Genomic DNA, 27,206 nt, shown 5'->3' on the forward strand with positions numbered 1-27,206 from the left:
GGCGCCGCCGGGGGCCGCGCTCGGTCGGGCGCGCGGGGGGCCGAGGGCTATGGCGCACCCCGAGGGCAGCGATGGGCGGGGCGTGGACCCCCGGGGCGGGGCGGCCGCAGTGCCCGCGAGGGTAGTGGCAGCCGAGGTGCCCGGGCCGGCTGGAGAGGCAGGCAGGGACCTGGCCGAGTGACTGGAGGGTGGTCAGCCCGCTCGCTCGAGTTAGGGTCCCACGGACGCCATGTGGGGACCAACATTTACAGCTTTAGCCAGAGCTGGCCAGCCAGCCGCTGGGTGTGGGACAGGAGCCCAAAGACCAGACTCCCCGCGCGCTTTAGCCGTCCTGCCAGCTCGAAGTTCAGCCTTCACTGCTCATCAGGGTCCGCGGGGCAGGCGGTGCTCAGCACCGCAGCGAGCCTTGCTGCAAGCTGGGCCTGCGGTTGGGCAAGGAGCCAGGACCCACCCCCCACCCACAGCCTGACAAAGAGTCTGGGTGTCCACCACCCACCTTTCCACAGAAGGGTGGGTGGTGATCTCATCACCCTGGGTCGACACTGGAACGCCCCCCCAGCCCCTCTGAGAGCAGCACTGTGGGTGAGGTCTCCCCCAGGGGCCAGCCCTGTCCCCACAGCGCAGCCTGGCCAGGCCTGCAGCGGGCACTCCATGAATGAATGCTCCTTGTGTGGAGGAGGCAGGGCTGTGGCCGGCTCTTCTGGGTCCAGGGGGCAGTGGGCAGGGACACTAATTCCTAGCATCCTGTCCTTGGGTCAGGCCGCTGTGGCCCAGGGCCCTGGGATGTGACACCTGAGGATGTGGGGGCCCCGAAGTCACCAGAGAAGCAGATGGGCAGTGGGGGCTGGGCAGCTTTACTTTGTGTGCATTGCTGACCCTGCCCCCCAGCTCAACCAAAGCAGAAGTCGGATGCAGCCTCCCCCCACCCTGGGGCATTTCGAAGCTGGGAGCAGCACCAGGGTGGGTGGAGTGGGGTAGAGACACAGAACCGGAGAAAAGACACCTCGAAGATGTGTGACTTGGGCTGTCAGGGTCGGGCCCGAAGGCAGCTGACAGCCCCGGGGGGCCCTGCTCCCAGACTCTGGGGCTCCAGCTGCAGCCCATCCTCAGGCCCTGGGTCCACAGTGCTGAGCACCCTCTGCTGCAGGGCTGGGGGAGTGCCGGGTGCCAGCGGTGTGCTTGCTGCAGGGCCCCACAGGGAAGGGCATGAGGCCTCTCCCTCTGGTTCTCGGGCCACTGTGCAGCCTGCCGAGGGCCCCGGGTTTAGGGTGAGGACTGACCGGGATGGGGCAAAGGCCCCATTGTAACTGAGGGAGGAGTGACATTACGTGTGCCCCGGGGCACGATGACACAGCGCCTCTTCCAGGAGAAAGTGCCTCCAGTTTGGATAAAGTGCAGAACGCATGGGCTGCCGCCATCTGCCGAGTCAGCCTTGGCCACGGCAGCCTGAACGCAGGGCCCGTCTCCACTGCAAGCAGGACCGTTCCTCGGGGACGGGGACGAGGACGGGGACAGGTGTCCTGCAGCTCCTCCTACCCACCTGCTTTCGGGGCAGAGTTGGTGGTCACGGTCTTCCTGTTGGCGGAGACTTGAGACTTTCGCCGTCAGTTTGTGTGTCTTGCCACGTGTCCGCACACCGGCCTGCTGCACTCCAAGGAGCCGGTGGTTTGGGCCTCCAACGCAGTGGGTGCCGGGTTAAAGTTGTTGGGTGAGGGCCTGGCTCCTGACGTCAGGGCCCCGTGGACCGGGCACTCCACACCGGAGCCCACGGGACAGCCAGACGTGTGCGGAGACAGCCGTGCAGCCCTGGTGTCCACTGGAAGGGAATCCCAGCTCAGTTCCAAACAGTGCTGAATCCTCACTGGCACGGCCCCAGGGCCAGCCTCTGCGCCTGCCTCCGCACGGTCCCTGCGTGTCCAGGTCACGTCTGCGGTGGCCCTCCTTCCCGAGGCCTCTCTCAGGTGCTGTCTGAATCCTGCAGTGGCGTCAGAGGCCCTGGCAGGTGGTCTTCTCACCAGTCTCGCTGACCTGTCACTCACACTCTGCCCCACCCCCTGCCTGCAGGGCCCTCCCTGTACACGGCCACTCTCCTCCACAGGACAGGGTGCTGCAGTTTGGGCCTGGCCTGCCTGTTGACCTCTCCCCTGGCCAGGGCCCCGGACAGGAGCGCCCCACGGATGGGGCCTCCTGCCACGCCTGCTCCATGCGGGTCTCTGGCCCTTGTCACATTCGGTCACTGTCAGGACCTGGTCTTGTTCCCCGAGCCCCGTCTCTCCGCAGGGGTCCCCCTCAGCTTGGCGAGGCCGTCCTGAGGCCCACGGAGCCTGGGTGCTCACTTTCCCTAGAACGACTTGAAGAGCCGTCAAACCCTTGGCACATTTTGAAGCCGACATCCAAATTAAAAAAAAAAAGCATAAAACGTAAATAATCGTGATGAATGTCATACCTGGTGTGGCGGAAACATGGACACTTTGAAGTGACGCTGTTAGTCACTCTGGTAACCAAACCCAGAGGCTAAACACCGGAGTGGTTTTGCCGCCCGCTGCTGGCCCCTCACAGAAAACGCAGAAACAGGGTCTTCTCCGCCAGCCGGAGACCCTCCTCAGGACGCGGCTCATTGGACTGCTGGCGGCCATCCAGTTTCGCCCAGAATTTGATTCTGTTCTGGCGGGTTTATGCTGGGAAGTTTCTACACACCCCCTATCGAAACCTTCGGCCACAAGCACTCATGTAAGTTTTAATAAATGGAACATTTACCACATAAACTATTAAAACTTGTTCCCAGAGGCCAAGAGACCCCTGTGACGCCTTCGCGCTCCTTGGGTAAAGCAAGTGGCGCTGCTCCTGGTGGAGACGGGAGTGACCCAGGACGGAAGACCCTGACCGGCTGCTGCGGGGGAGCCTGGCTGCCGCACGCTCTGTGGTTGTCCCCGTTTCTGCACCCTGGCTGTCCCTGTCCTGCCCGCTGTCTCTGTGGGGAGGAGAAGCCCTTCCCAGAACCAGCCTCATCGCCTCCCCCATCAGGGATGCGGCACCTATGGGGCCAGCCCCCCACCCTCAGGGGTCTGGGCCCCCAGTTCTAACAGCCCCACGCCTCTCCTGTGGTCCCCAGGGGCCTCACGCTGTCCGTCTTCACCCTCCCGGGAGCCTGCGGCACCTGAGCACCCAGGTCTCTGGCACAGCCGTCCACTCTGCGGGACTCTCTGTGTGGCTCCCGCTTTCCTGCTGGCCCAGACCGAGCCGTTCTTTTCATTTCAGAGTGTCCTGTGGGCCTGCCACCTCCTTGCTGTTGCAATCACACGGACGTGCAGCCGAGCCACAGCTCCCAGGAGGGGACACGCAGGGACCAGGGGCTTGCGTCTCATCCCACACTGCCCCATGCCACCTGCTCTGCGATGGTGGGCCCGAGCCCCTTGCATGGGCCCCACTGCCCTCCTGGGGACTCACGGTGCTTCTTTACAGGGCCAGCTGTCCCACTCCGTAATACACCTGAGCTAGGAACACTGAAGACCCCAAATTTGACCTTCTGCTCTTGGGGAGCTTGAGGAAGATGGGGCCCCCACTCTACGAGAATCTGTCCGAGAGCAGCAGCCTGGGCAGAGTGGGGGAGGGGACTGCTGACCCCATCGCCCTGACCTGAGGGCACTGCTGAGCCCAGCTCGGGGTGGATCGGGAGGCTGCATCCCTACCGCCCCACCACTGGTTCTGATGCCAGGACTGTAGACCACAGTAGCTGGGCTCCTCTGGCAGCCAGGCTGTCCCTCAAAAGCACCTGTGGGTGTGGCCAGAGCTGTGGGCGTGGCCAGAGCTGTGGGTATGGAGGAATCTGCCACCTGAGAGAGAGGAAGTCTTGACATGATGCAGTTGGAGATGAGTGAGTTCCTGATGTCACTCTGGGTATGACCCACCCTGGGCAGGGTGGGAGACATAGCATGGCTGGCCATGCCCAGGGCCCCCACAGGGCTGACACATGCCAGCTGGCAGGCATGAGGGCAGCAGGGAGGAGGAGGACGGTGGGTGCTGTTACCCAGAGGGGCTCTGGAGAGGCCCCTCAGTGCACCCTCCTGGTCAGCCGTCCTGCCCGGGCATGGGGCCTTCTGGTCCTCAGACTGACGTGGTGACCTCTGTGATGTCAGGCCACGGCTTTTGGATCCACAGCCTGGAGGGGTTGCTGCCTGGCGCCCTTGGAGGACTGTCCCTCAGGTGGCCTGTCTCTGTCACACATGTCTGCCTATCCCAGCTCCATCCAGCACCCCCTCCCTGCTGGCCCACGGGAGCCAGCACAGTGGAGCTTGGGGTGGGGCTCGTCCCGTCACTCAGTCCCTGCAGCCTGCCGCTGTGAGGTTCTCGCGGTGGCCTCTCGGCGTGTCCGAGGGATGCGCCTCTCACTCACGCCCCTCCCTGCTCTGCCCGCCCCCGAATGGCCAGAGCTCTCAGCTTTGACCGTCCAACCCTCTGAAGAGCACACACAGACACACTCATGTGCAGATTCAAACACACACAAACCATGACACACACATGCACACACGGTTTATGCAAATGTGTGCAGCTGCACAGGTGAACGTGCACACACCACACTTCTGTGCACACACACGCACACCCCACTCACACCCTAGTGCACATGCGTTCAGGGGCTGGAACGTGCACAGCAGTGCGGCCCCACACAAGCACACACACTCCTCTCTGTGTCCTCGCTCTGGTCGCACACGCACGCACTCACACAGCTCACACGCCGCCCCACCCATGCCCGTGCGCACGAGCAGATGCACGCAGGGAGCAGGGCGGGGAGCCTGGGCTCTGTCCTTTGCCCCTCCCTTCCGGAAGCGCCTTCCCCGTGGAGCGCCCACGTGGTGCCGCCGCGCATCTTTGAGCTCTGGAAGCCTCACCACCCGTGGGGCGTGTCACAGCGCCGCTCCCCCGGGCTCCGGAGGCTGAGCCCAGACCGACACTTTCGAGGTCGCTTTCTCGGTGCTGAGCGGCTCTGGTTGGAATAACGAGGTGCACCCTCCATTCTGCCGGGACCGCTGCGGGTGGGAGGGTGCTGGTGGGGAGCAGCCCTCCCCAGCACCAGGGCACAGGGCAGGCCTCACCCGGACATGGCCGCCCCGAGGGTCACAGACACGCACGGGTGCCATTAACCAGCCGCACGCGGGCGAACGACGCAAACACTGTATTTCGCCTGACGGCTCTGCGTCTACAGCGTGGACACGGCACAGCTCAGGTCTCGGGCGCGTCAGCCACGGAAGCGGGTGAGCAGGCTGGACGGTGAGAGGCAGGAACCGCCCAGCAGTCGCCTGGCCGCCCGTCGGGCTGACCTGGGAGGACACGCGGGGTCCTCAGCAGGCGCCGACGCTGCGCTTGGTCACAACTTCACTGTCCAGTTTGCGGGATCCCGGGAAGTGAGGCTCCTCGCGCTCAGAGGCTGAGTGTGGGAGCCGGGGCCCCTGACAGGCTTGCTCTGTGCCCACCCCCCCACCCCCGCCTGTGCGAAGGGAGGTGCTTCTCCCATGACGTCAGCCACTTGGACGGCAGGCAGAGCGCGTTAGCAGGTCGCAGCGATGGCGGCCGTGCGGAGCCCGGAACACCCGGCTGCTCTGCCTGTGCGCGAGGTGCCGTGTGCGAGTGTGGTGGTGACGTGTGCGCAGGAGGGGTGGACATGTGATGCACACACGTGGTGCGGGTACGGGCGTGTTGTGTGTGTCTGCACGCGTCAGTTCCAGGGGGAGGAGGGGGGAGGGTGGCTGTGCAGAGTTGCGTCCGTCCGGACGTCCAGCCTGCTGCCCCAGTGCGACCCGTGGACCCCGCCATGGGACGGGCCCTTCCGTCCTCTGAGTCAGGCCTTGTGCCCAGGTGTTCACGGGAAGGCCAGCCCCTCCTGTTTGGGGCAGGGGACTTTATTTTTCCCAAGTGTCCCTCTTGGAGAGGGACCCAGTCCAGACCAGGGCTGGCTTTGGAAGTTCATTTTTGTTAAGGAGCTTTGGGGCATTTACAGAGCGTGGACCCCTGACCCCTCTGATGGCGACCTGCTCCCAGAACACCGCTGGCTCCCTGGCCGGCGGGGCTGGGGCTGCACCCAGGACAGGGGCTGCAGGTGGGCGTGGCGCCAGCAGAGGCTCGGACACGGGTCCCCAGGTCCCGAGCACACCAGACTGACCAGCAGGCTGCCCGCCCCGGAACACAATTTAACACACACGTTGAACACTAGAACACAGCCGTGGTGCCAGGGCCGTGTGGCCAGGCGGCCCGGGGCCGGGGGCTGTGGTCAGAAAGCGGTGGCTGTGGGCATGGACGGCTTGTCCGGCCTCAGGGTTGGGGAGGCAGCACCCCCCAAAGTGTGTTCCCACTGGAGTCCTTCACAGCGAGGGGTCAGCGGGGGGCGCCAGCAGCCGCTCCTGAGAGGCTCTGTCATGTGGCAACTCCCCCACCCTGGGCCCCAAGAGGCAGAGGGTCCCCGATCTGCCCTGACACCTGTCGCGGCGACTGGTGCGCCCCTACACAGTTGTCTCGTTCTTCCAGGGCCCCGTCCGGATGTTGCCAGTGCTGTCGGCGCCGTAGGGCCCCACCTGGCATGGGTTGCCCTTGAGCATCCCGTTCGGGCCGGGGCCCCCGAAGGGCAGGGACTGTGTCCTCCGGAGCATCTCGAAGTGGGTCGGGCCGCGGGCTCCCTCCCTGCCGGGCCGTGGGGCGCAGCCGTAGAGTGTGGGGCTGACGTGGCCACCCTCGGGCTGGCTGACCAAGGGGAAGGGGTCGCCCTGGGCGCAGCAGGCCAGGCTGTGTGTCCCCACCGGGCCCTCGAGCGAGCTAGGGGGGCTGTCTGTGCCTGAGCTGTGGGGGCTGCCGTCCAGGCTGGACGGGATGTGGTAGGCATACTCCTGCTCAGCCGCGGCTGCCCGGTGCCGGCTGAAGTAGTGCGGCTTCGTCCTGCCCTGGAGACACCTGTGCAGGTGGGGGTCGTGCCCGCAGGCGTCCTCCTCATGTGCGTGGACCACGTCCTCCAGCAGCTGCTCACAGTGCATTTTGGCACAGCAGGGTGTGGCCGGTGACAGGCAGCTGACGTGGCTCTGGGCCGCCTGCAGGTTGGTCATCTTGCAGTGACCGGTCGGTGGGTGCCCAAAGCCCCGCAGCTTGCCGGGGCAGGGCAGGTCCTGCAGGCAGGCGGCGCGCCCCAGGGCGTCCCCGTTGGCGTCGAGGGCGGGGTGGGCGCCCTGGCGGGAGGGGCAGCAGGACCACCAGCAGTGCCACACGTCGTCCCGCTTGGCGCAGTGGTGGATGAGCACGAAGAGCCCCAGCGTCACACAGAAGGCGCCATACAGGCAGCTGAAGACCATGTCCAGGAAGGGGCCCTGGGACACGGCCAGCGCCCCGAAGGCCCACGTGGCTGCGAACAGGAACAGCGTGAAGGCCGCGGCCCGCAGCTGGGCCTCCAGGGAGTGCTCGTTCTGCAGCAGTGAGGCGGCCAGGGCCGCGCCGGCATCGGTGGGCAGCCTCCCTGGGGGCGCCCTGGGGCTGTGGCCGGCCTCTGGCCCTGCCGGCCGGTGCTGCGCCTCCGCCCGCTCCCTGCGCTCCTGCCTGCGTTCCGGGTGGCGCCGCAGCTGCACGTGGGCGCCCAGGAAGTGCGCGCAGGTGACGAGGGTGATGAAGGCTGCAGGCCCGTAGAACGCGCCCAGGCTGGGCTCCCAGGCCATCCAGCAGCTGCGGGAGGAGAGTGGGTCAGCTCCAGGCACTCCCTGGAGGGCGCCCGGTGGACGAGGGCCCCTGTCCCTGAGCTCGGGGGCCGAGGACGTACTGTACAGTGAGTGCGGGTGTGACAAGGACATCAACAGCACGGCCCTGCAGTAGTGACACTGGCATCGAGTTACTGGTCAGAGCAAACAGGGGCGTGGAGTGTGGAGCACACAGGCAGGCGCTGCCCTGTCCTGTGCTGGCCTCTCTCTGTGCCGCTGCTTTTCTCCTGCCCCTTTGCCTCTCCCCTGCTGGGCCCTGGGAGGGGTGAGCTGTGTCCTGGGGGGAGGGGGAGGGAGGGGAAGGAGCCAGTGATGGTGGGGGGCTGTGGGGGCCCAGCTCGAGGGCCCCGAGGGTCTGGGGAGGGTGCTGCTGCATACGTGGGGGCGAGACTGGCCTTCCCGGGGGCGGGAGGCCGGCTGTGGGGAGGGCGCCCAGTGCTGACTGTGCAGCCTGCACCCCGAGGTGCCCTTGGAAGTCACTGTGGGGTGTGGCCAACATGTGGCCTCAGGGTAAAGTGACGAGCAAGGGGCCCCGCCCACCAGGGCCATCTGTGCTCCTTGGGCCTGAGGGAGGGAGGGTGCTGGGAAGTGTCCGGCCTTGCAGCTGGGGGTGGGCGTCCTGTGGGGTCTTACAGCTCCTCGGCCCCCTGCCAGGTGTCGCTGGTGCCCGGGCCCCCACCCCCACAAAACCAGTGCCCAGTGCCCAGGGAAAGAGGCTGGGGGAACAGAGTCCGCCAGGGAGGGGACAGCTGTGGACACCCAGGCCTCGCGCTGTGAGCACAGGGGCTCCCGGGGACAGACACAGGGCGGCCCCGGGCCCCACCCTGCGTGGCCTCAGCAAGGCTGCACCTCATTTCTGGGCTGTTTCAGTCTGTCGTCCCCGAGTGGCCATGACTGCTGGGCACTCCGCAGCCTAGGCGACTGGACCTGGGAGGTGCTCCTGGGGTCCCCCACCCCCCCTAGGGCTAGTACTCACTACGCTGCATCCTCGTCCTCCGGGCCATAATTCTTGATGTTGGTGGCAGCTGTGACTCCGCAGATGACGAAAGGAACTCCGCCACTGATGAGGTAGAGCCTGCGGGGAGCAGGAGACTGCTCACTGTCCCTCGAACCCAGCAGGGCCCCCAAGGATAGCTCTGCCTTTGGGGCAAGGGTGGGAGGCATGGCCCCGGGGTCCTGGCCAAGCAGTGTTCTGAAGGGGCAGCACCAGCTGCCGTGGTGGCCAAGCTGGCAGGGACGCCCCCGTGGCCAGTCCCAGCCCCTGCCCACGACCCTGCTGCCCCCTGGTCAGATATCAGTGTGGTTTTCCTACTGGGGGGCAGGGCAGGCTCTGTGTGGTCTCTCCCGTGGGAAAGGTCCCCCGTGGACCCAAGGACCCTTGCCATCCCATCCCACAGAGACCCGAGGCAGGCCCAGCCTCTGGCCTCTCCCTTGTTCCTGCTGCCTAGTTAGCTTCCGAAAGTCCAGCGACGTTCCCTCGTGCCGATGCCCCGGAGGCGCCTTGCGTGGCACACGGGGACCCCCTCCCCGTGAGTAAAATAACCCCCAATCTTGGCTCCTCTGTGGCCTCAGGGCTTTGCCCCACCTCCCTCCACGTCACGGCCCCAGGACCCAGGTTGGATCCTCCTGCGACCCCCCCACAGCAGCGGCCAGATCTGCTCAGAACACAGAGTTCAACCTGACACTTTCCGCCCACACCCCGCCCAGGTCTGGCGCAGAAGATACCCATTCCCGGACATTTTAATAGTATGTGTGATGCAGGTCCGGGGTGGAGGGGGCGCCTAGTTAGGGGGCTGTAGCAGGTGGTGGGAAGAGCCACCCCGAATAAGGATGCCTCTAGGTCAAGCTGGAGGAGCAGCCACTGGGCCGGGAGGGCCTGGGAGGAAAGTCTCCGGCCCCTGTCTGCCCTGCCGCCAGCCTCTGGTCTCCTTGGGGAAAACCCAGGCCCAGCACATTGGCCTCCAGCCCCAGGCTGGGCAGAGAGCAACGGAGGGGAGGCCGCAGTGCAGCCCTGAGCTGGCATCCCTGCCCCACGCCCCGCTGGTCTGCGCCTGTGGTCGGGGTGCACAGTGGATGTGCTGCTGGGGTCTCAGCCACGTGCCACACGCCCAGCCCACGTCAGGGCCTTCGGGACACAGAGGCAGCGCCGGAGCAGCTCTAAGTCCCAGAACTATCTGCCGGTGAGACACAGAGGACCCCAGGCCCAGCAGCCCCGACACGTGGCTGGCTAGGGGCATGGTGAAGCTATCACACAGGAAAGCACCCCAATGCTCCCTGTGCTCCATCTCATTCATCAAAAAGCCAGGTGACCCTTCGGTCACCGGCTGCAGACCGGGATGGGTGCTGAGATGGTGTTTAAATCCAGGGGACTGGGGCCTCCAGGGGCAACAAGGTAAGGGAACCCTGCCTCCCGCACATGCACGACAGGCCCCGGAGGCAACGTGTCTGAAAGCCAAGCACGGTGGGGGTCCCTCTGGTGGGGGTCACCTTGGTGCTGCAGATAGTATGGGGCCCTGTGTTATCTGCCCCCAAACAGGGTCTGTCAGGCACCCAGGGGTGGGGGAATAGAGCCCTTCAAGTTCAGAGCCAGACGGAGCTCAGCCCCAGGGGGCGCGGTGCCCCCCCCCCCCACTGTGGCAGCAGCTTGCCCTCGCGGGGCCACCTGGGCACCTCGGAGCCTCCTGACCTGAGAAGGTAACTGGGCGCCTGGCTGGAGCTGAGCCCCTTTCCAAAGCTGCCGTGAGCCCCACACGAAGGACCCAGGGGCCGTCTCCTTGAAACAGCAACTCCAGCCACTTCGCTGCCTCGGTTTCCCCAGCTAATGAGCAGGTGTCCTAACTCAGGGACCCGTGCATAACCGAGGCCACTTACAGACCCTCCCCGCCCTATCCCACTCCCCAGAGCCGTCTGCGTCACAGACTCCCCAGGGCTCGGGGCTCAGCAGCACTGCACACAAACACTGGCCCCGAGACCTGGGGGCCTGGCCCCCGTCCCCAGCTCACTGCCCGCCCCTCCACCTTCTGGAACCCCTCACCCCCCTGGGCTACCCGGTCCTCGGGCCTCAGTTTTCCTGTGAGCCACTCGGCCAACACCTGCACCACAGGGGCAGGGCTGGGGCTCCTGGAGCCCGGGGCCCTGGGGGCACGCACGCGCCGGGGTACCTGAGCAGGGGCTGCCGGGAGTAGGGCGGCTGGTCTGCGCCCGGGCACGGCGGGGCCTCCTTGGTCACCTGCTTGTAGATGTTCCTGGCGGTCACGGCGATCCACAGCATGGCACAGAGCGTGCAGTAGTGCAGCACGATGCCCACCTGGTGGGGGGGACTGGTCAGCCGCTGCCCGCCAGCACGCTGACCTCCGGCAGCTGGCCGAGCCGTCCAGCCTCCCGTCCCCCCGCCTCCTCAGCGGGCAGCTGCGCGGTGACAGGGGGCACCAGGAGACACCGCACTTCCCAGGGGCCTCTGAGTGCAGGGGGGACGCCCAGGCTGCAGGGAAGCCTCAAGTCAGAGCAGCGGAGCCTGTCAGCAGAGGCCCGTGTGCCTGGTGCCCCGGGTGCGGTCCACGTGGGCCGGCTACGTGGGGAACCCTGAGGGACGTGGGGCCCATGCACATGTGTCCCTGTGGTGGGTGTGGCCCTGACAGCCCCAGGGAGCAGGTGCCCGCTGCCCCCCGCTCCCCGTGGAGCCAGTGTACTGTGCAGCGGTGGTCTCCCAGGTGACAGCATTTTGTTTTGGCACCGCTGGTGGGACCAGCGTCCTCTGGATAATTGGGCAGGTCGCTCCCTGCAAACCAGAGGTGCTCGTTACTATGGAAACAGCGCTGGGTGCATCCCATCGCCAGCACTTACTGCATTAGCTAGTCACACACTCCTGGCTCTGCCTCGTGCGGCTCTAGAGAACCAGGTTACCTCTGAAGTGTGACCTGATATCGCCCGGTGGCGAGTGAAATGCGGCTAGAACTGGAAGGACATCAATGTGTAAGGAGCACAGGTTCCCTGAAAGAGCCAGCATTGCCCGGCATGGTGATTTATCAGATGCAAAGTTCGGTGTCTGCTTATGAGAAAACCCCACAATAATTGATGAGAACCTGGGGGGATCCCTGAATTGTATTTAGGGTTTTGGATAGGCTCCTGTCCATGGGGGAGTCCAGCCTTTTCCTCGGCCTTGAGCTCTTCCCACGCACACGGCCTCATCCCACCTGGCTGGCGGGGGCGGTGCTGGAATCCAGGGACATGCTTGGCACCAGGAGAAGCATCAGGGAGGGGGGCCTGTTGCCTGGCTCTCAGGTGAGGGATGGCCTGACTTTCTTTTCAGGGGACAGCAGTGTGGCAAGTACAAGCAGTCAGATGCAGCGGAGGAGACCAGGAGGGTAGAGAGCATGCAGAGCCGATGGGGAGGACCGGGCGAGGCGGGCGTGGGGCCAAGCTGCGTCCTGGTCGCACGTGTGGGGATCTCGAGGGCCGGTGAGCAGCAGAGCCCCGCCTCCCGAACCGGGACTCAGGCTGGACACACGGCAGGGCCGCAGTGACCCTGCCCTGGATGTCAGGCAGCACTCCACACCGCCCCACGCTTCTGGCCCAGGCAGCGCGGACGCACACGTGTCCTGTGAGGACGAAGCTGCTGCCTGTCTGTGTGCATGATGTCACTTCGCGCTGTAATGAGGTGCATGGTCATTTTCGTTGCCATAACAACCATCTGTTCTCTCTGCCATCCGGAGCTGGGACCACTTCTCGAGCATCACTCACTGTGGCCCGGGCGGCACTGGACGGGGAGGGGGCCAGGTCCCAGGCAGTGCGGTGCCCCCGGTTGGGGCGGGGCCGGCCTGCAGTCAGCGTGCTGGCGACTCCGGAGAGCGCGGCATGATTCGTCCGTCATGTCTGTGTCCAAAGGCAGGAGACAGATGCTGAGGCTGGGGACAGATTCGCTTCTCACTCAGAATTTCATTTTGTTCAGGCCCCAGCAGACGGGACGGGGCCACCACACCGGGGAGGGCCAGTGGCCCACTCACCTCAAACACGCCATGGACACGCCCAGAGTCACGGTTGACATGTCTGGGTGCCCCATGACCCCGTCAAAGGCACACATGAAGTAGCCAGCGCCCTGTCCTGTGCCCCCTGACTCCCTCCGTGGTGAGGGGCCCGAGCCTGGCTGGTTCTGTGTGTGTGACAAGCTGGTAGGTGGCTGCTGCTTGCGCGTCCCCACCGTGGCGGGGCTGGAGGGCTTGCTCTCGGCTGTGCCCCTAGCACCCAGGGTCCCCCAGTGCGTTTCTGTGGACGGATGCGAAGATCACGGGGCGGTCAAGGCTGGCTGCTCCGCGGGGTCCAGAGGACGTCACTGTGAGGGGACCGAGCGTTTCTCACACCAGCGTGACCTCTACTGCTGTCACCTCTCTGGACGCCTCCAGGCCACGCCACCCTAACCTGCCGCACACCTGGCCATGCCCCCTGCTGAACCAGCCAGGCCTTGGGGACCACAAGGACACGTGGCGGACACAGAGAGCTCCCAGGTTTTCGGGGGCATGGGCTCCCTGGGCCGTGAGGAAGGGATCTCTTTGGGGAGGTGGCTCCTCCCACTGGACCCCCCACCCCCGGCGCATCAGGTCACAGATGCGGACACGCCGCAGCAGCATTGCTGGTGCAGCGTGGGTCGGACCCTGGGCTTCTGCCTCCGCGGTGCCCCCCTCTGGAAAGGTGTGGGGAGGCCGGCCGCCCTCATCCTGGTTCTCATGTTTGTGCTGGACGGCTGGTCCTGACATGGATTCACGGAGAAGTGGCGTCTCCTCCTGGGCCCCACGCTTGGGACAGGCCACCATCCCACCGGCCGGGGGCTGTACTTGTGGGCGGACGGGGGGGTACGGGGAGCCAGAGCTCACATCCCGTCTCTTCCCCGAGGCTCCCCTGCGGGAGCAGCATTTCGCCCACCGGTCCCCAGGGTGAGGTGGACAAGTCACCTCCTGTGGACAGATGGCGGCCCGGGTCAGTGCCAACACACACGGTCCCAGGTGAGGAGGCTGCAGCCGCCCCGCCGCATCGAGTAACGAATCCACGGTGGTCAAAGCTATAAGGAGGCGGCAGGACATCCTCGTGGGTGTAAGAGCTCCCTGCACGCAGCCCAGGCGGACGCGCCCACATGTGACCAAAACCGGAGGGGAGCCCTTGGGGAGAGGGTCTGTGGGGCAGCTCGCACCGGGCCCTGCCTGGGCGCTGGCGTGACTGTCCACCTGGGGTCACTGTCCACCTGGAGTGAGGGGGTGACGTGAGCAGGTGGGCTGGGCAAGGAGCTGGGAGGCCGGGCCTCCTCCCTGACATCCAAATGGTGGAGGGGCCTCTTCTGAGCCGGCCAGGAGCTGAAGGGCAGTTTAAGTGTCTCCCTGTCACCCGTGACGGGCCGGGCAGACCCCTCTGTGGCCTCCATACACGTCGCCATGACCTGGACTCCGTGGCAGCTGCTGGTGGCAGTGTCTGCTGCCTGGTGACGAGTCTCGGCGTCGGCCTCCTGGAGTCTTACCTGGATGGGGGAGCAGGTGGCCCCCCCAAGGCCCTGCAGGGTGCGTCCCAACTCCCGGACGAGCACCGTTTGTGGGGCAGCCCCGTCTGGTCAGCCTGTCACCCTAGGCCCGGCGCAGGCTGGTCCAAGCGAGAAATAAACTATTTACGTGATCAAATGCTGAGCAAAGTCACCAGACTCACCTGGCTCTGTACCAGGGGCACACTGGCCACCTAACCGTCCCTGCCCAAGAAACGCCTGTGCAGGAGCCCCAACACGACCTCACGAATGAGACCATTATCGCACGTCTCCCCTCCGGCAGGAGGGGCGAGGAGGCCTCTCCAACCTGCAGTGGAAGCAAGGTGTGGGCAGCACTCACCGCCTGGCACAGGACGGGGTAGGCGGTGCGGTTGATGCCACCGGCGAACACGGTGAAGGTCAGGGCCGCGTGCAGGCAGAAGTTCAGGAGCGTGTGCCGGCCCTTGCGGCTGATCCGGATGGCGCTGCGGAGACGCGGGCGTGGGGTCAGGACCCCGCCCCTTGGCGGGGTGCCCCAGCCCTTCCCCCGCTCAGTCTGTTCCCGTGGGAACCGGGCAGAGAGGCACACCCCAAGGACGGGATCGAGGGAAGGACGGGCGGGCCGTGCGGAATCTACCCCTCATGTGTGGCTGCTGGGGTTTGATGTTAAATCCCCCCAGAACACGAGGACTGGGCGGGTTTTGGGGAAATCTCTCACCATCGGCCATTGACAGGTGAGGACACCTGTCCCATCACGAAGATGGCGGTGGGGGTGGGGTGCCACAGGCACCCCTGGTCTCCTGTTCCCCCTCTGAGCAGATGTCTGGTCCCTCGAGAGGAGGCCGTGACGGGTGCTGACTGCACGCTGACCCCTATGGCACACCTGTGCCTGGGCTCCGGCACTGCCCTGGCTGTGGCCGTGCCTGAGATCGCCAGGCCCGTGCTCACAGCCGTCCCTGTGGCCACAGCCTCTTCCCGTGGCCGTGCCTGTGTGGTTGTGCCACGGCCCAGGCTTTGCCCATGACTCATGTTGTGGGCTAGACCCTGACACAGCAGGAGCCCCTCCTTGCACTTCCCAGGGCGCTGTGGAGTGAGGGGGACACGCGGGTCATCTCCCTGCTCCGAGGCAGAGGTGGCCAGGACACCCGCCCAGCAGAGACCTGACTGGTCTCCCTGTTCCAGAATAACAGGCACAATGCCGAAGTGCCCTAGGGTCTGCTGGCCGCTCCAACTTCCCACGGACATGGCTCCCACGCGCCTGAGCGGAGGCTGTGCCGCAGGAGGAAGAACTCACTTCCCCCACTGCGATGGGCACGTGGACGCCCGGAATGGACGGGCGTGGCTGTCCCTGATGCTCAGCCACCCTTGCCGTCTGAAGGGCCCCCAGGGCCTGGCAGGCTCAGGCTGGCCGGCGACCTGTGACGTGCTTTACAGGGATGGCCGGCTGCGTGAGGGTGGGAGGTCTCATTTGGGGTCTGCCTCTGGGGGCGATGGGGGGCCTCACCTGCGGTGCACGAGGTAGGTGATGGCAGAGGCGAGGAGGCAGAGCAGCATGACGGCTGTGCAGGCGTACACCACGGGGTGCAGGAACTCCCCTGGGTGCTGGGGCAGGGAGAGCACCGTCTTCAGATCCTGGAAGGAACGCAGAGCAGGCCCACGTGAGCGGCGTGGCCAGGAAGCTGCATGCATGGCCCAGCCACAGGGTTCTCCCTGAGGCCTCACCCTACCCTGCCCTGCAAGTCACCCGAGGCATTTTCTGAATCAGGGGACCTTGGCTGGGTCTCAGCAGAGGCGGCCACCCTGCCAGGGCCTGCAAGACCCTGCTCAGGGGAGCACTCATGTGAGGGGGCAGGGGCCACAGCCTCTTGGGCCTGCATGGGGCGTCGCCCTCTGGGTCGTCTCTGTGGCCGTCTTCATGGGGCTCCCACAGCCCTCAGGGGATTCCCCTGGTGACTGAGTGTCATTGACCGCCCCCATGACAGCAGAGAGGCCTCATGTAAGTGCCCCTGGATGCCAAGGGGCTTCCGCAGGGTCGGACGACCGAGGGACCTGGTCCACCACTGAGGCCAGAAAGAGCGTCCTGGCCCAGACTCAGCAATGACCCGACGTGGCCATGGGAGGGTGCTGGGACACTTTGTGGAGCACAGGCCAGACGCCACGCTGTCACCGTGCTCCATCCAGACTGTCGCGGAGGAGGACATGGGAAGGGCTGGTGTGCGCGCACAGAGCAGCGCGGGCCCCCGTCAGGGCGGCGTGGGGCTCGAGCCATGCACGCTGAGCGCCAGCCCAGGGCCCCACCGAATTGTGAGCTTGGGGGAGAGACGGCCCCAAGGGGATGGTCACTGCGGCAGCAGCTGACTGGTAGGGCCGTCCATGCTGGGCCCAAAGACAGGTCCATGATCACGTGCCCACAGGCCTGGCCCTGGCCACATGGCCTCACACCTGCGGGGCCTGCCATCCCACCCTGGGGACCCTTCGCCAGCGTGAGTTCGGCTTCTGTGATGGGGGCAGGACTGCCTGCTGGTGAAGAGGAGCAGCTTCATAGGCCTGAGGGAGCTGCGTGGGGCGTTGCTGCGCAGCAGGGTCCCAGCGCCTGCCGGACCCACCCACCCGGGCTCAGCACCTGGACTTCCATGCGCCTGTCACCCCTCGAGGGCGGGAGCCAGGTGGCCCAGGAGTTCTAAGGCCGCCCTGTGTTTGTCACGGTTCAGTAGCGGGCAGCTTCCCGCAGGGGGCAAAGCATTGCAGCGGCCGCTCACTCTTTGAGCGGTAGCTCGAACCCTGCCATGGAGCTACCTCGCCTTTCCCTCGCGGCTTCTTCCTGGCAGGCTTAGGAATCAGGTCTGGCCGGGCGTGGTGATGTCTCCAAGCAACTCCTGTGCCTTCATCCTCCTTGTGGGAGTCCACGGTCCTACCTCCCGTGACCACTGCCAGCCGGCCAGGAGGGCAGGCCTGTGGCCCATTGGCTCCCCCCGGCCCAGAGCACTCGCATCCTCGAGCTGAATGGCCAGCGTCCACCCCTCTGTGGCTCGCTCCCCGTCGTGGGCTTTCTCAGGGCGCTGCCACTGGGTGGTGATGCCTGGGGATCCACACGGCTCCCCTAAAGGCCTGTGGCTTCGTGCTGATGTCAGACCCGGGGACTGGGCGCCGGGTGGCGGTGGGGAGGACAGCTGCACAGAGCAGGCCAGCTCACGGTGAGGCAGCGGCGTGCTCAGCGAGGCCCAGGTGCAGTGGTCGCGCCCAGGATTCACACGCAAGTCCCCATCCCCCCATTCCCCCCTAAGCCAAATAAGAAACCAGGAGGAGGCTTCCCGTGATGGGCAAACACTCAGAGCCTCAGTTCCAGACACAGGGGCGTTTCGGGAGGATGCACCCAGGCCAGGTCGCAGGCCAGGCAGTCCCCCCACGGCAGACACCTCCTCTTCCTCCTCGGGCCCCGGTCTGGGCAGCACGCGGCCCCTGACCGGAGCAGCTGCTTCCACAGTGGGCATTCGACAAGACACAGTCAGCTCCCTTTGGCCCCGGCTCTCTTCTCTCTCCGACTCGGAGTGCCTTTCTACATTTTTAGAGGTGACATTTAAAATGCAAAACAGGACGTGCTTTGTATTTCCAAGTTCACACATGTGCAAGTTTGTCTTGGAAGCACCTACTTTGCCAGCGTCCCACGAGCAAATCTGACGATTGTCGTGTGTGGTCGGCAGCGCTGGGCCCTTTGGAGCAGCAAGCCTGGGTGGAGCCCCGACCTCACAGCTGAAGGGCTGAGAGCCCCGGGGCGGGGGCGGGGGTGAGGGGCCCCACCCTCTGGCCCCACGGAGGGCCTGGAGGTGGGTTTGTCTGCATTTCCCACGTCAGGGTGTAACTTCCTTTTATATAGTATTATTTTCCTCGCACGTATTTCTTGGTATTTTTCTGCAAATCAAATAAATCAGGACGTTAAGAACAGCCAGGGGACGCGGGCTGTGGGTGCGCCGTCCGGCACAGCGAGGGTCCAAGAGCTGGTCGTGGCGGCGGGGGGTGCGCGGGTGTCCTTCCTTAGTCTGATTTCACTGGAGCCTGGTGCCCCCGGTCGCCTTTTTAATGATAATTGCGTCTTATTGACCTGTCAACCGTTCATCAAGTGTTCCCCAGGGAAAAGCAGAGGAAAAAGATCAGTAATTTATGCGTTCGGAGCACAAATTACCCTAATTGGACGTTGAGAGTTTGCTGTGGTTTCCTTTTGAGGGGCAGGTGGGCTGGTCGACTGCTAAGAGCTGGGATGGGTCCCTGAGCAGCGTCACCTGACCTTCCTGCTGGGCTGGGTGCCATTTGCTTAAAGTTGGTCACGTGAAGGGGACGTGTCGTGGGTGACCCTCCCCAGCTGGGACAAGGGTGGTTTTACGAGCATCTAAAAGGGTAGTAACTGGACGCAATTGGAAGCAGCCACCGGGAAGCCCTCGAGGGGGTGCTGGCGCATTCCCAGCAGGCAGGACGGCCTTTCCGGTGAGGCTGGAGGTGCCGGCCAGTGGACGGGTGTGGGGTGGGAGCCATGCAGGCACACACGGATGGACTCTGGCCGACTCAGGGCTGGAGTGTCCTGGGCAGTGCTAGGCCCAGGGCCTGAATGGCTCGGATGACCCACAGCTCCCTCAGCTGGCCTCACGGGCGCCCTGTCCGGCTTCGACCCCGGTCTCTTTGAGGGTTTTAAGTCTCTTTTTGAATGGGGGGCACTTCTGTGGGGGAAAGGGGCGTTGGGAGCCTGCTGTGTGTCTGCACTCCAAGCCTGGCTGGGCAGGAGCTGGCCTCCGCCCTGTCCTGGCTTTGGGGTTCTGATCCTGAGCCCAGCCCCAAAGTCGCAGCACCCGGGGGCTCTGCTGGGGTTGAAGGGGAGCCCAGCCCTGCTGCTGCGATGCCTCCTGAGCCAGGACCACCCCGGATGGGCCGAGTGGCCTTTGTGCCATTGGAGCCAGCAGCTCAGGGCCGGGGAGCTTGCCCTCAGTGTGACCCGATGCAACCGTGACTGGAGGTGAGAGCAGGTGGCTGCACCACCTGTGCCAGGCCTCTCCATGCAGCCCCCTCCTGGCCCACAGTGTGGGGGCTGGGCCACCGACTCGGCTCTGGAAGGAGGCAGAGAAAGTGCAAGGGTCCAGACAGTCTTTCGCCAGAGGGTGGGTGGTCCCTGAGGGCCACAGAGGAACACACGCCTGGAGCCTGCCCGCATTTCAACCCCAACTGTAGCAGGCAGGGACAGGCTGGCCCACGGCCGCTCCGTTTCCTAACGGCTGGGATAAAGATGGAGTGGTGGTGGCCTGAGCTTCAGGTGCCAGATACAGGCCTCCTCCGGGCAGCACCTGGGTGTCCAGACCTTGTCTGAGGTCCAGACAGACGGTAGCACATCCTGAAAGGAAGCGCAGGCCCAGCGAGCCTGCCCGGGGATGCTTGGAGGTCAGCGCAGCTGGGCTCCAGTGGGTGGCTGTGGAGATGCGGGGTCCAGGAGGCAGCTTGCCAACCGCGGGGGTCAGGAGGGCGGCGGCCTGGGGCAGGCAGGGGTAGGCCCCCCTGCCACCTGGGCCCTCGGGCTTCCCTCTGATGCCCTGAGGACTCAGATGCACATGGGGAAGGGCTCGAGTCCCGCACGGGGTGCCGGGCATTCTCCATTTTGCTCAGGAGCTCCCTCTGGGGCAACTGTTGTTTGTTAGGGCAGCCCCCAGCGAAGTGCTGCAATCCTGTCCCTGTGGGTCCGGCTGCGTGGGCAATGCTCGGGGTCGGCTCGGGCCAGGACGCCGCGTGCAGTCCTGTCCCGGAAACCGAGACGAGTGTGGGGGCAGGCTGGCGGGCGCGGGCAGCGGTCCCTGGAGCTCCTGCCAGGTCACCTCTCCTCCACCAGCCACAGCTCCATTTTGCCCACGGGACCCACAACCAAGGAGGGAGAGCTTGGAATTCTGCTGCAGGGAGGCCATAGCCACTTCGGGCGTGGCACCCTCGGGCAACAAGTGTGCGATAGGGAGCCGGGGGTGGGCGGGCGGGCTGCCTGCCGGCCTCTGTGAGGAGCGGCCTGTGCCCAGAACACACAGCCTCTCCGCCGTCAGAAAGGCGAGGGCCTGGCGTCCTTCCAGCCCCTGAAGCGTGGGGCGGCCTGTGAGTGACGCTGGGTTCTGGCAGAAAGCATCGCTCTCGTTTGGACATTTCCAATCAAGAGAAGATGAGCAAGTGACTCAGACCGACCGCTCCTTACGAAGCGGACCACCAGGTCCGGCTGGGACTCACTGCCAGGGGCCGTGGCCACTGCCGGCCACACTGTCCTCCGGCCATCAGCATTCCCTGCACGCGCTCTGCTGGCTGTCCCTCACACACACACAATGCATTATTCACTCGGCCCTCAACCTTCCGGAGTCCGAACCGGCAGCCCCACAGCCAGCCGCACATGAGTCCACGGGACAAGCCCCTCCCAGGCCCGCGCCACTCACGGCAGCCGGCCCCCCTTTGCTGGTGAGAGAAACACCCCCGTGTTTGCTGTACGTGCCGCTGAAGCCCACCCACGTCCGCCTGGGGTCCTGCCAACTTTCTGCAGGGAAGGAGTGGGCAAGGCTGCAGTGGGAAGGGCCCGGGCCCGGGGCCAGGAAGGTGCTCACGGGCCGAACGGGATGGGGGCGCGGGGCGGACGTCTCCTCTGCTGATGACGCGATTCAACATTGCAGCACACCACCCACTAGTTAGCATGACCCCCACAGAGCAGCCAGGCGGGCGAGGGAGACAAGTGCTGCCCCACCCCCCAGGACCTCTGGGGACAGGACTGGCCTGTGCCCAGCTGCCTGCTGGCTGACCACCTGACCACTCACTGGTCCTGACCCGGCCTCCGTGCGCAGGGTGCCGCCCTCAGCGGGGCCCTGGCCTGGCCCCTGAGCGCGTGGACTCACCATGGGCACGTGAAGTTACTGAAGGGCGGGCGCCGTGGAGGCAGAGGGTGTCGCCACCAGCCGACTATGTTGCGCCTTTCTCCCTGCCAGCCTCCATGGCCATCCAGAAGGTCAAGGTCCCAAGCAGCGGCCACGAAGGTGAGCCCCAGGCCACGGGCCTCAGGGCAACTTTGGTGTGGGGGGGTGAGAGTGGACCCACCTGCAAAGACAGGGCTTGGTCAGGGCAGGAGAGGGTCTTCCTGCTGCCCCCACCCCACGGCAGGGCCCCGCACCTCCTGGAGTTGCCCTGTCTCGGCTGCTCTCAGCCCAGCCTGTCTGTGGACTCGCTGACTCGGGACTCCACCTGTGAGGGTCACGCAGAGGCTGTGGGACGACCCGGGCAGGGGAGCCGCGGGAGCCTCGGCCGAGTGCACCGCAGCCAGACTGCCCTCCGGGGAGCACTTCCTTTGCCACGTTTAAAGATCAGCCTCTGCTCGCCGCCCAGCCCAGGACACTGAACTACAGCGCTGTGCCTGTCTGCCTCAGTCAAGAGGATCCATAAACCTTGAATTAATCTCCCAAAGAACAGCCGGGCCTGGGCAGAGGACACGGCCAGGCGCAGGGGCTGGCGACCCGCCACCCCCACAGACCCAGATTCTGGCTGTGGTTCCGAGCCCTCAGCTTCACCCAAAGTTACTCGGAACCTGAATTTCCAAGAGCAGGAATCGCCTCACTGGGTTGGCACTGACGCCGGAGCAAGGACCTTGCCTTGCCTCCCCCCACCTCCCGCCGCTTCCGGGCCCTGGCCCACCCGCCGCTCAGACCCCGAGACAGGAAGCCCGACTTCTCACCTATTTTGGCAAAAACAGCTGGAGCGGCAGCGGCTTTGCGCCTGTTGCAGGGGAGCCGGGGCGAGCGCGCCGTGCTGGGGAGCAGGTCTCCATTCCCGGGCCCGAGTGCCAGGCTCGAGGGGGATCAACAGATTGCAGGGCTGCGGCCGGGAGACGTGAGTCAGAGCCAGGACGGGCAGACCTGCAGCGAGTGAGATTCTCAGCACGCAGCTTCCAGAACGCAGGCCAGGGATGCCAGCCGCCGCCGCGCCTGCTTCCGAGGGCGACAGCCAGGGACCGGGACTGGCGGGAAGCAGGAGCCGTAACCATGGGGATGGGGGAGGTGGATGGCGGCGCTGTGGCCGGCTCCCTGCCGCAGGCTGGGAATGGTTCTTCCCGCGCCCATCACAGGCTGCAGAGCCGATTTAAAGAGACAACCGGCCAGGCTCGGCCTCGCTCCCCGCGGTCGGACAGCTCACGTGAAAACGTCCCCCTGCGCGGAGGCAGGAGGACGGGCGGGTGTGTCTTCAAAGTGCAGCGTGGTGTGTGCGGGCCCCCAAACAGAAATGTGGGCAGAAAGCTGCTCTGAGAGGGGTTCTCACAGCCCGTGTGTTAAAGCATCACGGACCCAAACATGTGCAGACAGAGGCGAACCCGCCAGGAGCCCGTCCCTGCGTGAGTCAGCAGGGTGGCCCTGCAGGCACCCGGCAGGAAAGGCCAGCGGCCCCAGCCCCAGCCAGACCCCAGACCCCAGCCAGCCAGGGTGGGGGCGGTGCTGGACAGGCGGCTGCTGGGAAGTGGACCCCGCCTGCGCTCCCAGGGGTCTGGGCTCGGCTCCTGGGAACTTGGTCTGGGGGGCCTGTCCCTCTTCCCTTGAGTCTCCTGGGCTGTGACGCTGCTCAGCAGTCCCCAGGTCACTGCGGCCCCGGGTTTGGAGGGGCCGTATTTTAAGGGTGTCATTGAGGGTAAAGTGATGAAAGGCCTCCAGGGCTCCTTGGCAAGCTCTGCCTGGAGTCCTGAGCCTCAGGTAGGAGGCATGGACCCTGGGGGGAAGTGGCTTCCAGGTGCCAGGCAGTGGGAGTCTGAGTGGGGGTCAGAGACCCACCTGCCTCCTGGACTTGCTTGCCAGGCCTGTGGGCTGCGGTGGGCTTCTGAGGGCCCAGGGCCAGCGGACAAGAGGGGCAGGAGGGAGGCGGGACCCACCATGAGCCAGGAGTTTCTGCCCAGACTCCCCCCAGCTGGGGTGGGTGGGCCCCATGGTGCTTGTGCCCTGACGCCCTTCGCCCTGCAGCCCCTCCATCAGACCGTCGGGGCATGGGGTCATGGGGTCGAGGTGGAGTTGGGTCAACCCCTCGCTGCCTGCAGGTCTCCCAGCCCAGAGATGCAGGAAGATGGGGTGAAGAGTCCCGCCAGGGGCCCCGATCCCCAGGACAGCGGAAGGGGCTGGGGGAGGGGAGGTGTGTGGGTCTTGCCTGGTGCGCTTGAATGCAAAGGCTGAGTTCTGGATTCCCTTGGGCCCTGGTGGGGGGCACAGAGGCTTGGGTGCTTGGGGAGCCTTCTGGGGTCTGATGGGGGCCCCTACAGGCAGACAAGCCTGGCTGGCTGCTCACATCCTGGCCTTGCAGTATGTGGGCTGGACCAAGGGGAGGCCGGCACCCTGAATTCCAGGGGCAACCTGGGTGAAAGTGGGAGTGTCCCGTGGGAAGAGCCGGCTGTGCTGTGGCCTGTCGAGAAACCTCTGTCCGAGGAACCGTGTCCGCGGCCTCCGACTCTGGGAGGGGCTGGCGTACCGGCCCGCAGCCCCTGTCACTTGCAGCCGTCCCCCCAACCCCTTCTGGGTCTCGGCTCCCGGGTCCCCAGGCCTGGGAGCTGCCACGGAGGGGTGTCTGCTCTAACCCCGGTCTCTGGGGCTGGCGGGGGCCCAGGCACTTCATCTTCTTGCACAACCTCATGGGGCAGGTGGGGCTCTGTACTCGATAGTGGGCAGCACCCCTGCGGTGTGGGGAAACCGAGGCACAGAGCAGTCGGCCATCCTGCTGGCTGCCTGGTTAGAGTGTCCCCATCGGACGGGCCCATCTTGCCCTCTGCTGCTGCTCTGTGAAGCCCCCTGGTCCTGTTGGTGCGTCCTGTCTGGGGACAGCAGGTCTGGGGCGCCGGGGCTGCCAGGACAGTCAGCCTCAGATCTTCATCCGGCTCAGAGAACTCAGAGGGACCCCATTTGGTGTGACAAGTCTGGGGAGTCACGGGTGCCGTGTTTTGTGATGGGAACATGCCCTTGGCCAGGTGCCCCAGCTGCGGCACCGCTGTAGGAATTGCGGGCACACAGCCCCTGAGCCTCTGCTCCCTCTAGCTGGTCAGAGAAGCCTCTGCTTTCTTGAGCTTGGAGTCGGCCACAGGGGCACCGGCATCCTCCCCGCCCTTCTGACGCAGAGTCCTCTTCGAAGGGAAGACGGTGTGTGGGACACTGGCTGCCGATGGCCCGTGTGTGACAAGCCCACAGTGGGACCCGAAGAAAAGACTCGCTTCATCCCAGGAAAACAGTACTTGCTGCCGCCTCCGGCCCCTTTGTCTCTGCGGGGGCCCTGGGTCTCCGCTCCCCCTCAGCAAGGCCAGCTTTGGGGCACATCCTGCGTCCAGGACTCCCCACCGAAGCCTCGACACTGTGGCGCAGGTCTGTGGCGACCTGCAGGAGCTCGGGGCCCGGAACTCCGCCCAGTGGCCAAGGTTTGTCTCTCTGCAGGAGGCCACCCTGCCCCGGGGCGGCTGGGCCCTGCTGAGGCTCAGCCTGTTTGTGGGAGAACCAGGGACGTCCGAGGTAGGGTGCCGGCCTCTCGGTGGATGGAACCAAAGGTCAGACCCCGGTCTGGGGGTGCTCAGCACCGTGGCGGAGCTGTCCGCTGTCACAGCACAGCTCGGGGAAGCTGGAGTGCCTTCCGCCCTGTCTCCCAGGGTGCGTGTGGCCCCCAGCGGGTGCCCGCATGGAGTTTGCTGAAAATGCACCGTCTTTGGAACGAGAATGACCTCCGCTCGGCTGGGGACATCTCAGGCTGGACTGGCCTCTTCTCTGAATGTTTCAGAGAGCTTTGGAGTTGCCTCATTTCCAGCCCCTGAGTGGGGAGCTGAGGACCTGAATCAGGAGAAGCCCGGTGACCTGGAGGTGGCCCTCCCTCGCGTGTGCAGCCTGGCCCTGAGGGCAGGGGATGCGGGGCTGGCCTCTGCCTCCGCATTTGCTCGGCTCCAAGGCTCAGGGAGTGGAACTGAAGCCGGGTCTCTGGTTGCCGTGGCAACCAGCCTGTGCCTCTCTCTCCCTCCCTCCCTGCCGCCCTGAGGCGTCAGTTTGAATTTGCACAGACCGTTTCCAACAAAGATTTATGCCAACGGACCCACTCAGCCCTGAGGTGAAAGCCTAGTTTGGAACCAAATAATAAAATTAACAAACTTACAACGTTCCACCGAGGCCCTTCCGCTTGTAAAGTGCTCCTTTGTCCCCACCCCAGGAGAAGCCAGGCTGCTGTCCAAGGTCATGGGGAGGTCAGGGGGGTATTTCGTGCAGCTTCTTGCTGACCATTGGCAATAAATAGGCAGCGTTAGGGTGCTTTTGAGCCCCGTGCAGAAGGAGGGTCTCAGGTGGGTCTCGTCTGGAAGGCTTTGCCCGGGGCCTGTGTGCACGCCCAGGCTCAGGGCTGGGGGTCCTCTGGGTCGGGCCTGTGAGGGCCACAGGGTCTGGCTGGGCATGGGCAGAGCAGTGACTGCTTGGCCAGTGTAGTCCCCGGGGACCCATCTCTGTCTCTGAATGACCAGTGCTTGCCCCAGACCTCCACCCTCCCGGGTGCCGGAGGCCTGGCCCCTCTGTGACCTTCAGGGTCCATCAGAAGGGCCACTGTGAGAAGACGCTTGTAGGGAGGGGACCAGAGGGGACACACGAGATACCCTGAATGCTGAGAATGTCCCCACTTTGTTCTTTCTGGCCTTTCCCACGTGGTTGCTCCACTTTCATTCCCTTTCTCCCACAAACCACATTATCTCTTCCCCTTCTTGGTCCTCAGAACTTGCCGGACCCCAGGCCCTCAGCCCTCTGTCCCACAGTGAAGGCGCTGAGGGAGTGTCAGGGGCTGAGGAGAGGCAGCGAGTGACCAAGCAGGGCCGGTGACTGGTGCTGGGTGTGCGAGGGGCTCAGCCTGTGGGGTGGAGGAGGGATCTTGGGCCACCTGCCTCCTTGCTGAGCGTCCTCTGAGAAAGGCCCCGAGGGGTGCAGGATGGGCTGGGGCCCCAATTCCACCACCCAAGGGTGTGGCTGCAGAGTGGTGTGCAGCCCTGGCAAGTAGGGACTGCAGGAGGCTGGCTGTCAGGAGCTGTCCTTGGTGCTGCCTGCCCCCACTGCTGGACATACCCTCCACCCAGCTGGGGCCTCCGGCTCCACCGTCTGACCCCGTCTGACGCGTGGGACCCATGTGGCCCTGCCTGGGCTGGCCTCGCCACTGCCTGTCAGTAGCCTCCTGCCTGGTTGCTGCCAAGGCTCCTGGAGTTCGGGCCAAAGCCATGCGACCGAGCAAGAGGTGATCCGAAGCAAGGGGACGCACCTGGCAGCTCCGCTAACATAGCGGTTGGCTTGAGAATTCGTGTCCCCGAGTCGCTGGTTCCGCTACTCTGGCAGAGCCCAGCGCACCCGGCGAGGCGCTTCCTCCCCTTTCCAAACGTCCTTCGTCCGGAAACACCTCTATGTGGGAGTTCCAGTCACGGCCCCGTGAGCCAGGCTCTGAGCTGCTGCAAGGCTGAGGTTTGTGACGCTGCGAACTTCTGACTCCGGGCGGGGGGTAGGGGGTCTACGCCAGTGTGGCTCCCACGTCAACTGGCACCCGGTCCACACTCACAGCAAGGAGCCAGCAGATGCTCGTGCAAGCCCTTCACCAGTGCACACGAGTGTGAGTGAGAGTGTGTGACAGCGGGCAGTGGAGCATGTGCACACGTGTGTATATATGTGTGGTTGTGTGTGGCTGTGTTCATTCACAACTAGGTGTGCACCCCACACGTGTGATCGCACATGAGTACATATGAACACACGTGTGCACACAACACATGCATGCACACGTGTGGGTTCACACACATGTCTCACACACACGTGTGTGGTTGTGTGTGCGCACACCTGGCACCTGAGACCCCCGGGAGGATGGGGAGGTGGGCTGGTGCCGGGCCTCAGAAGGAGGGTGGGTTTTGGGCGCCTGCTTTTCGTATCCCTATTTCAGACCTCACTTCCACAGCCATGTAATATCTTCCCGTGAAG

The 27,206-nt window shown here is 65.1% G+C and overlaps 1 protein-coding gene across 1 annotated transcript; it reads right to left on the bottom strand.

Annotated features, from left to right (window-relative positions):
• Positions 1–6,406: 6,406 nt before the first annotated feature.
• On the bottom strand, positions 6,407–21,162 carry ADGRA1 (adhesion G protein-coupled receptor A1). The gene is made up of 6 exons (XM_024555343.3): positions 21,117–21,162; positions 15,728–15,855; positions 14,585–14,708; positions 10,886–11,031; positions 8,701–8,799; positions 6,407–7,692 (listed from the first exon to the last, which is right to left on the bottom strand). The coding sequence occupies exons 1-6, from the start codon at positions 21,117–21,119 to the stop codon at positions 6,492–6,494; spliced, it is 1,701 nt and encodes a 566-aa protein (XP_024411111.2). The 5' UTR covers positions 21,120–21,162; the 3' UTR covers positions 6,407–6,491.
• Between the last annotated feature and the right edge of the window lie 6,044 nt (positions 21,163–27,206).

The sequence above is a fragment of the Desmodus rotundus genome, chromosome 4 (genome assembly GCF_022682495.2).
Source record: "Desmodus rotundus isolate HL8 chromosome 4, HLdesRot8A.1, whole genome shotgun sequence".
Lineage (NCBI taxonomy): Eukaryota > Metazoa > Chordata > Mammalia > Chiroptera > Phyllostomidae > Desmodus > Desmodus rotundus.